General features: G+C 38.1%; 1 protein-coding gene across 3 annotated transcripts in view; it reads left to right on the top strand.

Moving 5' to 3' along the window:
* Positions 1 to 17,927, top strand: part of LOC103467583 (myosin-10-like) — a 73,075-nt gene that overhangs the window by 30,000 nt on the left and 25,148 nt on the right. For all 3 annotated transcript variants that reach the window (XM_008414119.3, XM_008414126.3, XM_008414109.3), the window contains 10 exons: positions 3,221 to 3,313; positions 4,491 to 4,554; positions 4,733 to 4,831; positions 6,184 to 6,327; positions 6,717 to 6,812; positions 8,075 to 8,193; positions 8,278 to 8,430; positions 9,480 to 9,653; positions 10,719 to 10,892; positions 11,668 to 11,782. In XM_008414119.3, the coding sequence (XP_008412341.2) occupies positions 3,221 to 3,313; positions 4,491 to 4,554; positions 4,733 to 4,831; positions 6,184 to 6,327; positions 6,717 to 6,812; positions 8,075 to 8,193; positions 8,278 to 8,430; positions 9,480 to 9,653; positions 10,719 to 10,892; positions 11,668 to 11,782 (1,231 nt within the window). The remainder of the gene's footprint in view (positions 1 to 3,220; positions 3,314 to 4,490; positions 4,555 to 4,732; positions 4,832 to 6,183; positions 6,328 to 6,716; positions 6,813 to 8,074; positions 8,194 to 8,277; positions 8,431 to 9,479; positions 9,654 to 10,718; positions 10,893 to 11,667; positions 11,783 to 17,927) is intronic.

Here is a 17,927-nt window from a genome sequence, read left to right as displayed (position 1 = left end):
ATGTTGCCGTTGGGTAAGTTTGTCAACAAAGCAGAGAACTTGGGACCTACTTGCATTCTTCCTTCAAAATAAGAGTCTCAGACATGCAATATCTGCATAGTCCACTGATATTGAACAATTTCCAAGTCAAATTTTAATAGTACAATCTTACTTTCCCAGATTTAATCACATGGCAACTGTAGTTACTCGTGTTGAAAACAAATATTGTGCAGTTTTAATTATGTGGTACCAGAAGATTTTGTTATATCATTTTTTCTACAACTGAAAGAATTTCACTTTTTAAACAAAAACAATAATTTTGTAAAAGTTTTTAGGTATCGTGGTGGTTTCTGTACACAGCTAAAACCTGTAGACTTTCAGAGCACACTGATTTTAAGCGAAGAGGTTTGGCGGTTCTCACATCGCCACCTCTTAATCGCTCAACTGGGCAACTCAAGCAGAACATCCAAGAATCTGCCCCAAATGAGTTTCCCACATGGCCAGGTCCTATTTTCCTTGCTTCTGAAAAAAAGAAGAAGAAAACTTGGCATATTTGTTGGGCCTCTGAAGCAGATGTTGAGCACTGCGAATGCAAACACAACTCTGCTCTTCCTGAGAAGATTTACTGGGACAGTTGTGACTGATCCTCTTTGGGTCGCCTAAATCTGTCCCCAAGTCTTCCCCCACAGCCTGCCAAGCAGCCCACGTTTTAAGAGGAGATCCACTTGTAGCAGTTTACGGAGAAAAATGCTTAAATTGAAGGAAATGAAGAGACTTCTTAGCAGATGGGACGTTTTTGTGGCGTTCTCTGTTCCTGTCATATTGACTTTTTACTGTTCTTTAAAATTGATGCTGAATTTTGACCTAATGCATAATGGAAGAGGAAGGCTGTTTAAATGTGACCTATGTTCGGTTCAAACAGATGAGTAAAGATTGCCAGGTAAGGTTTTTCACCCCAGACCTGTGTTTGTGTAAAAACAAACTGCTCTGGTTTGAATTATCCGTCCCCTGTGGGCCGTTCAGCTGCTCCAATGGAGGGCTGCTGCATTCCAGCTGCTCACAATTTCACCCAAAAGCAGTTCTTCACACTCATTGGCCAAATGCTGCATTAATGTCTCACATCCCAAGTGAGATGCTGATTCCTCAGTTCCCCTCTCATGGAAAACGGCTTACTCAACCCTTCAGTGCGTGGAGATATTTCTGTCTGAGTGGGAGAAGGCTGCTTTTGCCACAAACTGTTTTTTTCTCGGCCATTTTGGGTTCTCTGGCCACGACAAAGTCCGCAGTGAGGTTTAGATGGAAGCGTAGAGGAAACGCCTGTCAAAACATCACCATAAATCTGTTATTTATTTTTTTCAGCATTTCTAAAGTGGGCAACATAAAAACATTTAACTATTTCAGCTCCTCTCTGTTTAGTGTGGGGATCATCTGCTTTTGTTTTAAATTCAGTTTTAACTACATACAGGATGTTTAGGTCCGTTTCGCCTGTAGATGATACCAGTCCAGAAAGAATGCAAGTAAAAAAAAGTCTGAATTTTTATAAACAATTACATCTTTTTTAAGGGTGCACCGATTTATCGGTCAGCTGGTTTATCGGTGCTGATTTCCTTAATTTTGGGATATCGGTTATCGTCTGATTTTTACATGTGAAGCCGATCTTATGTATGCTGCAGAAGGTCTAAAAATCAGCCACTGTCCTCTTCTGCTCTCCCATCGGAGACGTTTGACTGATAGATCGACCCACCAGGTCATGTCTGCTCGTTTCCAGTTAACAATAATCACCACGCTTTTGCCAATTCAGCAACTCTCTTGCTGTACTGAGCAACATTTCAGGCAAAAATAATCCAAAATTGGTATCGGCAGGTTATTCTTTTTAAAAGATCAGTAGTCAGCGACTGGCCAGAAAACTGCAATCAGTGCATCCCTAATTTTTTTTAACTATAAATGGGCTCGCAACAAAATGTGCTGAAGCATTTTGTTTGTTTCCATGACTGAATGTTTAGGTATAGATATATTTAAAATTCATTCAAATGGCTGATTGGTGCTTAATGTTAACATAAAACCACCCATAAAAAAAAACAAAGTTTGATTAGAAACTCTTAAAATGTAAAAAAATAAATAAATAAAGCCTTTTCACAATGATGTAATTTGGTCCTATTCAAAGGAAATCTGATTTGATTTAACTGATAAACTAATATTTAAGCACACAGCTTAATTTTTCTGTCCCTCCAGACATTAGAGGGCCACATAAATGGTTATGATGGGCCGGATCTGGTCCGCAGACCTTCTGTTTGACACTTTTGTTTTATGCTATTGGTGTCATTCTGTTGTAGAAATTTGCAGACATGGACTGAAAACGGATCAGCTGCCATTAAGCATGACTAAAGAACCAGATGCTGCTTTGGAGCCTTTGGCCCGGACCGAGCCGTAAAAAGCTAAAAACCATCATAAATATGTTCTGCAAGTGAAGATTGTAAAGGTTTCCTCTGAAGATCCTTTTTCACCTAATCATCTTTTTTTAAGTCATAAATCAACACTTCCATCTATTATTATCTACTTCATCTTCTGTCGGATTACAGGGGAATCCCATATCATAAACCATAGCAACAAAATACATTTTCTGTTTTCATCTTTTTTTTCTTTGCAATTTCCTGATTTTTTTTTCCCCCGGGTATTTTTGGTTTTTGATGAAATAAAAAGCTCTTCATATTTTCACTTTTTGACACATTACATTTAAATCTCAGACCAAGAAAGAATATGCATAAAAAATGTGTTTGATTCCAGCTGTAGTTTAGTTTACGTTTGTCATTTTATATTGCTAAATTAGAAAATTTAATGCATTTTTTTGTCCATACATGATCTCTGGGTCAAATGCAGCAGCCCAGGGAATCCCAGGGCTTTTTTAAAGTTTTTTATTTTATTTTTAAAAATTCTTCCGCTGTTTTGGGAAAAATTTTAGGAGATTTTTGTCATTGCTTCCAAAAACTGAACTTAAGCAAAGGTTAATAGAAACATTTATTTGATCCCCTGTTGTCTTTTCCTAAGTTTTTCTCCAGAAGTTGAACTGTGATGCTCGCTTTGCCATTTCCCCTCAGCTTTATTCTGTTCGCCTCCGCCTCTATAGATCCTGTGAAATCTGCTGCATGATTGTTTCCCACCTGTCTGTGAGCCTCAGTTTGTCACCGCTCACCTCACACACCCCTTGGTGACTGAACGCGGCCTGTGTGTGTGTGTTTGTCAGGGTGAACTGGAACGCCAGCTTCTTCAGGCCAACCCCATCCTGGAGTCTTTTGGCAACGCAAAGACTGTGAAAAACGACAACTCGTCACGTTTTGTGAGTAAAGCCAGGCAGAAACCATGAAGTCTAATATAACTGTCATAAGATCTTCTGGTGCATCAAAGAAAGTTTGGACATTTGAAGAGTTTTATATTCATGCAAACAGTGTATGTCAGTAAGATGGCCTACGTCATCATACCATAAAGCACTGGTTCCCAAACTTTTTCTCCTGGGTCCCCCCACCCCCATGGATTAGGGGGGCAAAATGAATGTACGTAGCTGGACATAGACAACATCAACCCTACAGGAGTCTTTAGCTAGCATTACCTGCATCCAACATAACAGCTTTACTCAACTCAGTCGGTTAGTTTGGGGAAAAACTGCGAAAAGTTCTTTGCGTTTTGCTGCCATGATTCTAACACACCTGCGTAGCTCTGCACAGCAGCAGCAGCTCTCCTTCACTGCCGCACAGGTGTAAACCCAGCGCGAGTGTCGTAGCGCGAGTGTTGCGTTTAAAGGCGGCTCGGAAAAACAGGTCACCACATGTTAACAACGGATTAAACAGTTTTAACTGCTGATAAAAGTGACAGAGGACACAGATATGGGAAGTGTGGAAGCTCCTACTTTATCAAATTGACAGAGGAATAACAGAGTTGGCCATTCTAAGGTAAAAACCCAGCTCAAACAGCGTTCATGTTTTTTTTTCTCATTCGGACGGCTTCCCGTGCCCCCCCTATGGGACACGCCCCACAGTTTGGGAACCTCTGCTATAAAGAATATATCAAGTGAAACAATATAATACACCCAGACAGAGAGGTGGGAATGAATTGGAAGTGCATAATGACTAAATGGGATAAAATTATGACCTTCACCCTACCTAAAAGAAAGTGGCATGAAAAATCTTATTTAGGTTACATTTTCCTGCTGTGTGAACGTAGCTTCAGGTGCTGCTTGATGACGCCTCCAGTTCCACCACATATTTCCTCTAAAGGCATCTGTAGATGTATCAGCTCACTGAAAATCAGATCAAGTTGCTGCTTTTGCAAAATATTTCCAAAATGAAACAATTACTTTGAGCCTTCTAATGTATGTGTAGTATGTGGAATAATAAATCTGATACTATTTATCGTGCTTCCACTGCGTTATCTGTACTGGTGATTATTTTATAGTGTAGATGTCAGTGATTGATTGGTTTGTTTTTGTTTTAACATGAATCTTGTGTTAATCTCTGCAGGGGAAATTCATTCGCATCAACTTTGATGTTGCCGGGTACATCGTGGGTGCCAACATCGAAACCTGTATCCTGTGTCCTGGAAATAAGCATCTATCAACTCATCTAACAGTCTTTGTTTTGGATGCTCTCAGGAATGTTATGCCTTTCTAAGCTCTGACCTCATTATAAGTCAGTCACAGAACATTTTGTTTGTTTCGTACTGGAATGAAAAAGATTTACGTTTCTTGACTGTTCTGCGTCAGACTTGCTGGAGAAATCCAGAGCGATTCGTCAGGCCAAAGATGAACGCACCTTCCACATTTTTTACCAGCTGCTGGCCGGAGCTGGAGAGCATCTCAGATGTGAGTAAGAAGAGAGTGGGAGGATTAGTAAGAAGTGAAAATACGTCTTATTGTTATAACTCTAAGACCTGGACTCCTGGAAAGCCTGGACTGTAATATAATTTACAAAAATGAAGTCCCAGAATACACACACTGTTACATCACACTTTTTATTTCTTTTATTGAAATAAATATATGTTCTCAATTCTGTTAAGTGAAGGGGCAGATGTATTTATTTCAGCTCCTTATTTTTTTTAAAGGTTTTGTTGGCTCTAGTGGCCTTTATTTGAAAGTAGTTCGACAGGAAGGAGGGGGAAGACATGCGGCAAATGTCACCAGGCCGGGAATCGAACCTGCGACCACCAGCATGAGGACTAAGGCCTCAATACATGAGTTGTGCTTTGCCCCTGCGCCACCACAACACCCCTCAGCTCCTTATTTATTATAATTATGGAAATCTTTTCTTTCTGGGACAGAGTAATAGGTTTTTTTTATTGGATTTGACTAAATGTAATGTTTATTACTTATTTCATAGTTGTTTACTGTATTGTTTTTATCATACAAAGCACTTTGAGCTGCCTTGTTGCTTAAATATGAAATACAAATAAACTTGACTCTTAAAGAAAAGAAAAAAAATCTTCTAAAGCCAAAACCAATATGTAGGTAACATAGTAAATATTGTAGCTTTATTTCCAACACTTAAAATGGGAAACAAAGGACAAAACAACTAAAATAATTTAATTAAAAAGAAAATATGGCTGGTGCTGTGGTGGCACCAAAATATGGCTGGTGCTGTGGTGGCACCAAATACAACCCATGTATTTGTTCCTCATGCCGGTGGCCACAGGTTCGATTCCCGGCCTGATGACATTTGCCGCATGTCTTTCCCCTCTCTCTCATTACCCTCTTTCCTGTCAAACTACTTTCAAATAAAGGCCACTAGAGCCAACAAAACCTTTAAAAAAATAATAATACAGCTTAGACAATAGCTTTATATGTAATGTCTAAATACATTTAGATGAGGAATACAACCATAAGATTAACATAAATATCCAAAGCAAAACTATACTCACCCAAACATTGTTTAATAATTAATATTTGTCACATAAGTTTAGCTGTCATTCCTTGTTTTGAAAGAGAAAAACAGGAGAATTTGTAGACTTGTTAGTTTAAATTTCTGTCCTTGTCAGTGTTTTCTGTGTTTTGCTCTTATATTATTTTCTCACAAATATTCAACAGGGAGATTAGATGTTCGCAGTGTAATTATAAGCCTATTTAATAAACATCTTTACATTTGTACTCAGTTGGTGAAAACTAGGGAAGTCTGAGATCTAATGGGGATTAGGTTTTTTACGTTTCCTTTCTCTCCACAGCCGATCTGCTGTTGGAAGGGTTCAATAACTACAGGTTCCTGTCAAATGGCAACATCCCAATTCCAGGCCAACAAGACAAAGACAACTTCCATGAAACCATGGAGGCCATGCACATCATGAGCTTCGCACATGAAGAGATTCTGGGTAAAGCAGGAGTTCACTCTGACCTAACTTTGTTTTTTATTTTTAATGTTCTGCTTCCTGTTCAGCGCTAAAGATAAATGATGGAACAAGAGGTGCATTTCTTCATGTAAATGCGATTAAAAGATTCAAAACCGGTTGGCCAGCATCTGCATGCGAAGATGAAGATCGTTTAGAAGAAAGAAAGGGAGGAGGAGTTAAACACCAATTAAAATAAAATTTAAAAAAAACATTTTTTCAGGTGGATTTTTTGTAAGTTAAAAATGAAGTATTTTTAACTTCATTTTAAAATAAGTTAAAATTAAGTTGAAGTTGTATTGTCCAGGATCAGTGAAAAGACTTGAAATGCCGTCAACATTTCTGATGATTTGTCTGGATTTGTATATTTGCAGCGATGTTGAGGGTGGTGTCTTCAGTGCTGCAGTTTGGGAACATCATCTTCAAGAAGGAGAGGAACACTGACCAAGCCTCCATGCCTGATAATACTGGTAACTGTTCTAGAAAGTCCATCTGCTTTATGTCTGCTTGGTAAAGCACAGACTCCCCCTTATTTCAATTCTGTTTATTTATGCAAACAAATGTAAACTTGACAAACGGGTTCCACTACTTCGATCCACTTCATTCCAGTCCAACATTACATGCATAATTACATAATTTGGTTGATAATAAATATCAGCTGAGATTATCTTTATCAGGAGCCGAGCTGATACCTCCTAAGCCAACATGCGACAACGGCGAAGAGGAATTATTTCCTTTCAACCAGAAGTAAAGTACAGTTAAATTAAGCTCACTATGAGCGTTCATGAACTTCTTCATGAACTCCTTCACTGTTTTCCACCCTGTCAGGATTTATAAATGGCTGGAAAAGTCTGATTTTAAAAAAAACAAACTTAAATTAAGTATTTTCTAAAACGTAATGTGTTCAAAAAAGTAAGGGGATGAAAAACAAACATTTGCCTTTCTAGAGTTTATTCAATTTCACATTTTCTAAAAGCAAGCAAGGAACCAACTAACCAACCAGCCAAAAACCACCTATATTCCTTCTAGTTTTATAAGTTCCATATTTAAACCCTGGTTACTGTAGCGACATCTGCTATGAATTTATAGTGAACTTTGTAATTATATAAATTCATACAATTGGTTCAAAAATTCTGAGAATTCCCCAAAAATCTGAGTTTGACGTGAAAAATGTGTAGAAACCATAAATTCTGCACCTCCTCAGTCTTCTGTTGAGCCCTAAAACAGAAATGATTTGCTTTGTACAGCCTTCCAGTTTCTCTAAGTGTGCTGTCAGACAAAAGGTCCTAGAACAGAGTGAAACAAAAAGATAAAAGTCTGCTTCCCATCATGCAGCTCAACCAGAAACCTCTAAATGCAGAAACAGAAGGCAGAACCAAAGCAGCTGTGTTTTATTTTCAGTAGTGAAACATCTTTGGTTTAAATCAGGCTCTGTTTTTGTATAATAGCTCCAGCCAAGTAAAATAATTTTATCAGTCATATTCCATATTTGAGAGAGATTATTATTAATCAGGTAATGCCAAACTGTATTGTCGATCATTTATTTTTGACAAGAAAATCTGAGTTCTGCATTATATGATGAAATATTAGCTGTTATTCCTGTTTCTGCTCTCTTTGCCAAACTAATGTGAGATACTTTTTGTACATATTTCAGTCTCGTGACCCTTTTCTTATTATGTAGATGGAAACTGCTTTGTTTTCATGTTTATTTGTTTAAATCTTTGTTTTCTAGCTGCTCAGAAGCTGTGTCATCTGCTTGGTATGAATGTGATGGAGTTCACCAGAGCCATCCTGACGCCCAGGATCAAAGTGGGACGAGATTACGTCCAGAAAGCCCAGACCAAGGAGCAGGTCACCTAAGTCCTGACTGGCTCTGATTGAATTTATTCTCTCCTCCTTCGTCTTCATGCTGTTGTGTTTTTTTCCTCCCTGCAGGCCGACTTTGCTGTGGAGGCGCTTGCTAAAGCAACGTATGAGCGCCTGTTCCGCTGGCTGGTTCATCGCATTAACAAAGCTCTGGACAGAACCAAGCGGCAGGGCGCCTCCTTCATTGGTATTCTGGACATCGCTGGGTTTGAAATTTTCCAGGTTTGAATTTTCCTTTGTTCCTTTTTCTAAAAGTAGTATTGTTCCTGCTTTTGAGGGACTTGCAGTGACTTGCTAAATATTTATAGCCCTTGAACTTTTCCACATTTTGTCACATTACAACCACAAACATAAATGTATTTCATTGGATTTTAATGTGAAAAACCAACACAAAGTGGTATATTAATCATGAAGTAGAAAGGAAATTAATTGTATATGATTGGGCCTTGTCACTATAACAAACTTTGCTGGACGATAAATTGTATTGTGATAAACAATAATCTTGTTGTTTTTGAGACCATTTTGAAGTAATATAGTGGTAACGGCGTACTAATGCAAGAACACATTCTCAATGAACAATAAACTTTAAATTCTAATGAACATTTAACACTGGAACTGGAAGACATTTTAAATATCTAAGATAAATAAACAAAGCAACAAGTAAAATTAATTATGACGTTTCTGTAAACAGATTTGTCCTCCAAAAAAGGGCTAGTCGAGACAAAAACACCAGACACACATGACGCAAATGGAAACTGATGAATAACATTTTTTACAAATTAAAAAACTGGAAAGTGTAATGTGTAATAATATTCAGCACCCTTTTCTCTGAGTGCAACCAGTTGCCTTCAGAAGTTGCCTGTTGATTCTAATGACTACACAGAGTCTGCCTGTGTGTAATCTAATCACAGTACAAATCCAGCTGCTCTGTGACGCCTCACAGGTCATTTAAGAGAATATTGGGGAGCAAACGGCATCACGAAGTCCAAGGAAAACACAGGTCACATCAGAGATGAAGTTGTGTAGAAGCTTAAAGTAGGTTTAGACTTTGAACATCTCACCCTTCAGTCCATCATCTGGAAATGAAAAGAGTATGGCACAACTGTAAATCTACTAACACATATAAACTTAGGAGAATACTGATCAGAGATGCAGACAAGATCCACAGCTCAGGTGGAATTCAGCAGTATGAATACTTTTGAAAGCCTCTGTACAGTTTTTTTTTTGGAGTTTTCTTAAATTGATAGTCTTTCTCTTGCTTGTATTTGCAGCTGAACTCCTTCGAGCAGCTCTGCATCAACTACACCAACGAGAAGCTGCAGCAGCTCTTCAACCACACCATGTTCATCCTGGAGCAGGAGGAGTACCAGAGGGAGGGCATCGAGTGGAGCTTCATCGACTTCGGCCTGGACCTGCAGCCCTGCATCGACCTCATCGAGAGACCGGTTAGTGACAATAAAGCCTGATATGGATGGCGTTAGCAGAAGCTTTAAATACATGCTGAACTCTTCATATTTTCAAACTGTATTCCATTTTATTCTGATGTTATGTGATGGACTAGAAGTCTGCAAACCGACTCTTTTCACCTCTTACAGTGTCTCTTAATATTACTTTGGGTCAAAGTAATGTGGTCAAACCACATTACTTTGGTGGTTATCATCAGTCCAGCATCTTTTGCCCCTATTCATTAAATAACCACAAACTACAGAGCAATATCTCCAAATGAGAAGTTGATAGCAGTTAGCAGCAGCTAGCATTTGTAAAATTAAACATAGCTAAAATGCACAACATTAATAATAATAACAGTTAAAAACATTATTCAAGACGTAACAAAATTACTCATGAGACACTTTATATGACTAAGTTTGTCTAAAATACATGTTGAAATGTAATACTTGTAAAGAAAACACAGAGCTGATTCCAATACATACCACAGTTGCCGACGGCAACAGGAAAAAAAGGGGGAGGAGTTGTTGGTTACCGGTTGCTATGGTAACTAACGGAACTTAATATTTGAATAAATGTCTGGAAAATAACTTGTTGACTAAATGAAGTAAATTCAAAGAATAAATAAAAAAATGTTGACAAACTTCACATGTATTGTATTGTTAAAATAAACACAACTTTGAAGTAAGCCATTTCATTTTGAGTGTATGTTTAGGACCGGTCTCACTCTGGAAGGGAAACTTTCTTTCTGCCCTTTCTGCTGTATCCTTTGATTTTCATGATTTGTTTTCTTCACTAATATTCTCTAACAAACCTCTGAGCCATGTGTCAAGTTCTCCTTTGTGTCAGTCTCTCATGTAAAGGTGGAAAAGGTGAGAGGGTTTGAATAAGTTTTCAAGGAACCGTATTGTCACCATTTGCCTAAATCATCTTTTAGAAAGAAGTGATTTAGGCCGTTATTTTAGGAAGGTTACGATATGAAGAATAAATCACTGTGTTTGTGTAGGTGAGACTGCATTACTGTGCTCTACCGTGGGAATGAAATGTTTTCGTTTTTCCTCCAGGCGAACCCTCCAGGAGTGCTGGCTCTGTTGGACGAGGAGTGCTGGTTCCCCAAAGCCACAGACAAGACCTTTGTAGACAAACTGATCCAGGAGCAGGGAACTCACACCAAGTTTCAGAGACCCAGGCAGCTCAAAGACAAGGCTGACTTCTGCATCATCCACTATGCTGGGAGGGTAGGCTTCGTTACTGGTTGGGTTTCTAAATGCCACACTTAGTAGACAATCGATTTTATCTTTTGGAAGCAGATTTGTTAGAAAATTAAGCTTCTATTAATTCACAATTAAGCTTCCAATGACTCCTCATTGTATGTTGATTCAGCTGCCAAATATTTATCTTTGAATAGCTGTTTGAAACAATGATGCATCGTCTTCTCTTGTGGGATTCCCAGTGAACACTAAGGCCTGTTTGGTCAGAAATGTTTGGCAGTAAAAAACTGGATTGGCCGAACAGACAGACCTGCTGAGGTTCACATCTGTTCATATTTACGTGGCTTTTGGATTTACAATAGAATATTTCAGAACAATGATGTACTGATGATGTAAAAGTTATCAATGGAGATGAACCAAAAAAAAAAAAAAAGGCCTCAGCAAAGTGAGAGTTTTACTTCAGATGCAAATGAAGCAGCAGCTCCGTTTCCAAAGAACATAAAATTGAGCAAATTGGAACTAGAAAAATAATTTTCCAAAATAAAACCCATCCATTCCAGGAAAAAAGTTTGAGCTGGCTTTTCAGCCATATTGAAATTGGTATATACAATAATCAGTTTGAGTTTGTGTGATCTAACGTTAAGTTATAGTTAACCTAATCTCAATGAAACCATGTCCTTGAAAGATATTTGGGGTATTTTATAGTATCCTTACTCTACTGCATGTACTGTACATCATAAATAACTGCATAATACCTTTATTTCTCTGCATTTTACTAAACTAAAGCCTGTTTCTTGTTCAGGTTGACTACAAGGCAGACGAGTGGCTGATGAAGAACATGGACCCTCTTAACGACAATGTGGCTACGCTTCTTCATCAGTCAACAGACAAATTCGTGGCTGAACTGTGGAAAGACGGTAATTTGCTTCCTTAAATCTCAACGTAAACTAGAAAGAAACGGTTTAAAAACCACGTCCAGTCAGATTCATGTGTTTGTAGCCTTCTGCTTATTTACAGAGCTGTGAAAAGGGGTTTTATCCCCTTACACTCTGAAATGGTTTAGATGTTTGAGCTCAAGTTTTAATATAACCTGAAGGAAAAAATTTTTTTTTTTTTAAATGATAATTTAATTCATTAAGAGTAAAAAAAAGCTTGGGCAGGGATTTCCACAGCATCCATTTTAAGTCAAAACTTTGACAAGGCCACTCCACAACCTTTATACTGCCTTTTGGAGCCAGTCAGAGTCAGACCTGCTGGTTTCCATAACACAGGTTTGCTTGAGCTTAAGACATTAAAACTCTCCCATGAGTGTCATTTTTGCACCTTATTATTTATTCTGGTAAAAAGGAATACAGATCTTCACTGTTCTATGTTTTCTACATCTGTGGATAATATTTCTACAGCTTGGTTTGCTGGCGTCCCACAGGTTTTGAAATGGTGTCTTCCTGCCCAGACAGACAGATGTCAAAAACTCTATTAATTTAATTTCTTAAAATAAAACTGTCAAAGTGCTTCTTGAAGACAAAATGTCAAATCTTTACATAATAAAATTTAATTAAAAAGACAAAATAAGCAAATGCAGATAATATCCAGTAATATTTGAAGTGTTTCTAAGGAAACTGTGCAAAACGCTGAGGAGTGATTCTCTAAAATATTAAACTTATTCCTTTGGATTAAGACTAACTTTTGATTTGAGGATCTGAACCCTGGAGTTCATTAGGAAGGAGCTTGACTCTGCAGGCTGCTGAAAGTTAAAGTCAGCAGTTTAACCTGAACTCCATTATGAAGTGATAAAGCATTGAAAAGACATTAACACAGGAGCAATGTGAGCTCTGCTGCTGGTTCCAGTTCAAAGTCTGGCTGCAGACTTCTGGACCAGCTGCAGACGTGTGACAGAAGTCTAGACATGAGGAAATAAAATTATGAATAATCACCTCATTCCTGTTTTGAGACTTAACTTTTTCAGTTTGGAAGTCCATTTAAAATGATCAAAACAGTTTTTTTGTTTTGTTTGGCCTTTAAGAGGCATTGATATGTCGTCTTCACGTCCATCAGGTAACAGATTTCTCTCCAGGTTTTTGATCCTCAGTGTCAGCTCAGCTGGAAGGAGGTTTATTTCCTTTAGTCGCAGACGTAATTCAGACGGTTTAAAGGTGCCAAACTGCATCATATTCATTAAACTGATGAAAAATGCTCTGAGATGCATTAATAATCTGTCCTATGTTAATTTTTATGAGATGGTTTATCCTTATTTATGTTATTAGACAGATTCTGTTTAAATGTTTTGATCTTACATTTCATTGTACAGATCAGGTTGGTGGTTAATTGTTGCTAATTCCTAAATTAACAAGGGTGGGCAATTACTATTTTACTTACTGGGGTCAAACTGGCGTAATAAGTTGTTTTACCCTAAACCTGGTTCACACAGCAAGATTTTTATGCCGATTTTCCCTTCCAACAGTCTTAAGGACGCTGTGATTATCAGGGTGGCTCTTAAAGGTGACCTATTATGCTCCCTGGAACCGGTTAGGATAGATATGTGGGCTATACAAAACGTATTGATCACAGGAGGCCTTGTGATGAACCTTTTTGCTCAAAGTCATTCTTAGATAATGAGATTTTATTATGCTCTCTTCTGCCTATTTTTAGCTGTTTAAGGGCCTCCTGTCGCTTTAAATCCAAATACGCTGCTGCTGACCACGCCCCCAACTCAATGTTTACACTCACACATGAAAATGGCTGCGAAGAAATTTGCAATTATATACCATACATCTTTGAAAAGCAGAAGTGGAGCCTCCTGCACAACCAGCAAGAATGCAGGAAAGTGGTTCCCAACAAAACTCTTGTCTTTTCCAGCAGCCGTTGTACAGCGAATACAGCGATGACACCAGCTGACCAAATGGAAGTAAATGTGCAAAATGTGAATTTTTCATAATAATTCTCCTTTAATGTAATATTAGGAGATATATCTGTCGTGATCTTTTCCACTCGAACAGACAAGATAACCGCTCCAATCTAAGATCAGGGATATTCAGCATGTTGGATCGTCTTGCCCCAATATGTTGTCTCCTGAGAACAAACAAGAACGCAGCCTGTTGAAATGTGACGTGTAACCAATCAGAAAGCAGTGTGATGAAAACATGGAGGGTATCATAACAGAAGACAAAACGATGGACGTCAGACATCCTTTTGTTTTTTCTGGTCCACAAACAATCTCCATTTTTTCTTCCTCGGCAGCCATGTTCGTTTACTCTGAACTCATGTTGATTCCCGTCTGACATCTGAATGTTGGCGAATAAAATTGGTCTATGTGGCTGAAAGGATCAAACCTGTTGAATCTATAATTTTTTATTATCATGAGTGAATTCTGTCAGGTTTTGAAATTTGACCGAAACTTTAAAATCTCGCTGTGCAAAGTTTCCCCCAGAAAACCTGCTAAGCCCGGAGGTTGGGTGCTAGGACAGTCATTCACCCAGCAGCCCGCCGTGTTTTTGAGTTAAAAAATACTTAAAGTTGACAGGAAATTAGAAAATATCACTTGATAATTATGCGTTATTGAAAGATTAGAAGATTAATACCTGAATACCAAAATCTTAAAAATGCAAACATTAAAAAAAAAACTTAAATAAATAAGCAATGCTCAGCCTGCTTATTGGGGGCACAAATAAAGCCTGGTGGCCCGCCAGGCTTATAATACATACCCTGCTATGTGAACCAGGCATTAGTAAATAAAACTGCTATTTGTGTTTATTTGAGTTAAGATGTTTAAGATATGAAATATTTGAACCTATAAGACGGATCATCTTTTCCTCAGATCTGAAGCTTCCAGACATTTTAATACTAAAAGCTTCTTCTGTTGTTGACTTGTTGCAATTTTCTGACATCTGAAAAAAACACCTCACCCTCAACACCTCCTCATCCTCCTCCTCCTTCTTCTTCTCTGTGTTGTAGATATTCAGACCATTCAAAGGGCCTCATTCTATGACAATGTCACATGTCTGGATGAGCCAGAAGGTGAATGACTGGGTGGCACCGCAGCAGAACTGGGCCAAAATATGAATTACTGCATCATAAATCAGAGGCTGGATATAATCACTTGTTAAACCGGATGATTTGGAGCATGTTGGTGTATTTTTGCCCAGGTCTGCCTGTAGCTGGTGCTGTGCATCATGTCGTATCTGAAGTGGCTCCCATTTGCTTCCAGGCTGCATGGCTCCTCTGACCCGGCCAAAAGCAGCAGCGCCTAGTTGGGAACTAGAATGATGTGCTTCCCTTAGTTCAATTAGTGTGTTTTAATTGTATCTTTGTGAGCTTAAGCTAAAGTAGTCCTGGTGTTTTGTAATGAGAAAGACATTCCGTAACAACCAAAGGATATTCAGCGACACGATCTCTCGCTGCAGCTGCAAAAATGAAAACCAGATGCGGGTTTTGGTGTTTCTCTTTTGCTCTGAGATCATAATTAAAGCTCCAGCCTGCAGCCATGCATCATGTTTGCTCAGGTGCAAAACCTCCACCAGACTGCGACTTTTAATTTGAAGGAACCTGCTAAGGCATAAATATGCAACATCATTTATATTGAGCCAGTGGTAAAATCAGTACAGAGGTAATACATCCAGTTTAGCTGTGTTTTTCAGTGTCATGTGACGAATTAATTAATCATTTTCTTTGTACAAGTTTTCATACCCTCTGAACATTTTCACATTTTACAACCACAAACTTCATTTAATATTTTCTTGGAGTTTTATCAAGTGGGAAAATGCAGCTCTCACATCTCTTTTCAAATAAAAATCTGTAAAGTGTGGCATGTTGCTGGTGTTTAATATAAGAATAACATGCAACCTTTGATCAGCTGCAGCTCTGCAGAAGTTATCAAAATAGCTCAACCTGAGCAGCTAATTTCAAGTATTGTAAGTTGAATTTAGCCTTGGAATTGGACTAGGCCATTTTAACATGAATATAATCTAAACCTTTTCATTTATTATGGCTGATTTCTCTGTTCAGTCTTTGATTTTTGTTTAGTTTATTTGTAGATAAGCTTCTTCCACATTCCCTCTACATGACTTCTGGACACATTTTTTAGATTTTCATTTGTTGATTCTCCTTTTTCTTCCACTTCATAATTATTCCCTTCTTTTTGTTGGTCAGTTGCACAAATTTATAATAAAACTTTAAAGTTTGTGGTCATAATGTGACAATGTTCAAGCGACTGTAATTAGACTTTTGGGACTTCTGAAATTATTTAACCCTCGCCAGTCATCGTGAAAAAATTAAAATGTTGAGAATCTCAGCTGTTAGCGGGAATGTGATGCCAGGATCTAAGCGCTTCCCTCTGAACCCGGAGGAGACCCAGTAGATGCAGCCAAACGCTTTTCACCTCCATGTCCAGAAGCTCTAGTTCTAGTCCTAGACTGCTGCTGTTCTTATTTACCTTTGTGCTGCTGGTCGTTTGGAAACCTCATGTCAGCAGCTGCGTTTCCATTACAAAATGTGCCCAAAACTGTTTATGTATTTACTTTAATGTAAATACATGAACAAGCCTTTATGTAACATTTCAAATAAAATAATCATGTTTATTAATACAAAATAATCAGTAAGAATGTAAACAGTGACACGTTTATAATGTTGCCTAATTGTGCTCAAATTTGTATAAAACATTTGCTCATGTTGCAGAAATTTAAGAATCTAATCTCTGAAATCTGTTTTTTTTTTTTTAGAGATGTTCCGATCAGGTTTTTTCCTGCCGATTCCGATCACCCATGAGGGCCGATCACCAATGCCGATCACATAATTATTATTATAATTTTTTTATCATAAACACTACTGGTTACATTATGTGGAAAAAGGAACCATGAATTCACCTTAATTTAGACATAAACTTGTTTTTAATAACTTTTTCCAAGAAAAAAAAACACAACAGGCATTGTGCAAATTGTACTGCTATCAATAATACTATCTTTAACAGACTGAAAACATATGAAGGCTCTGAAGAGGCTAAATAATGCAAAGAGCCAAAATAAAACCCCTCAACATTGCCACAAAATTCAAGTATAAAACTTAACATTCAAAGGCAAATACAGGATCCATTACAATAAACAATCCAGAGTTACTGAATGAAAACTTCCTGTTAGCATGGCGGCTAGCTGATTACTGCTAGTTCTGATTGGTTGTTTCTGACTGAGCGGAGTAATTATGCAGAACAGAGAGGAGATGATTATTTTTTTTAGAGATTATCTGTCTCATGTTAGGACAGCAAAAGTTTTAATACGTATGTAAAATTTATTTTTTTAGGTTAGATGCTGCAGCTTTAAGCAGAGGTTTGGTGTGAGAGTCACTACCAGGTGGAGCAGAAGCGGCTCTCCGTCTGTGAAATATTACTACCTGTAGCTTAGCAGCGGTTCAACAGCGAGAGCAGAACCAGCGTCTTACATCGCAGCTCGAAGACTTAAATAATTTTGCGGGTTATTTGTTTAGCTTTTTGACCGTCATGCTAATAATCCGGGTGAGTGTTTGTAGCTGTGCGCTGCTTTACCTGCTATCTGATCCTCCATATGTCTTTTTTACTGCAGTGAGCCTCGATGTAGCCAAACTCCGTCAAGTATAGCATTGTTTTTATGCCATATTAGATTCGTTGTGTTGATGCATTTTGACCTGCTTCAATTTTCCGCCGCAACACGCAAACTTCCCCATTCACTTAGTGCGTTATAGTTCCACATCGCTTAGGATTTGTTGCTGCGCGTTTGCACAGAGTGAAGGAAAGAGGAGACCAGCTGCACAGGCAGGTTGGAAATGAGATGCAGGTGATCGGTATCGGCAACAAGAGACAATGATCGCCGGTCACTAATCATACACTTTTTCATGGAAATCGGCCGATTATGATCGGTGGCCGATCAATCGGCACACCTCTAGTTTCTTTAAATGCAGGACCGATCTATACATAGTAGTATTACTCAAGTAAAAGAAAGAAGTAGACTTCAGTAAAACTACTCTCATAAGTACCTTTTCTCCAAAAAAATTACTCAAGTAAATGTAACCGTACTATCCACCTTTGAGCGTAGATAAGAA

Source organism: Poecilia reticulata, chromosome 1, assembly GCF_904066995.2.
Source record: "Poecilia reticulata chromosome 1, P_reticulata-male-v2, whole genome shotgun sequence".
Taxonomy (NCBI): Eukaryota; Metazoa; Chordata; class Actinopteri; order Cyprinodontiformes; family Poeciliidae; genus Poecilia; species Poecilia reticulata.
Note: the sequence above shows the minus strand (reverse complement) of the source record. Positions and strands in the feature narration are given on the sequence as shown.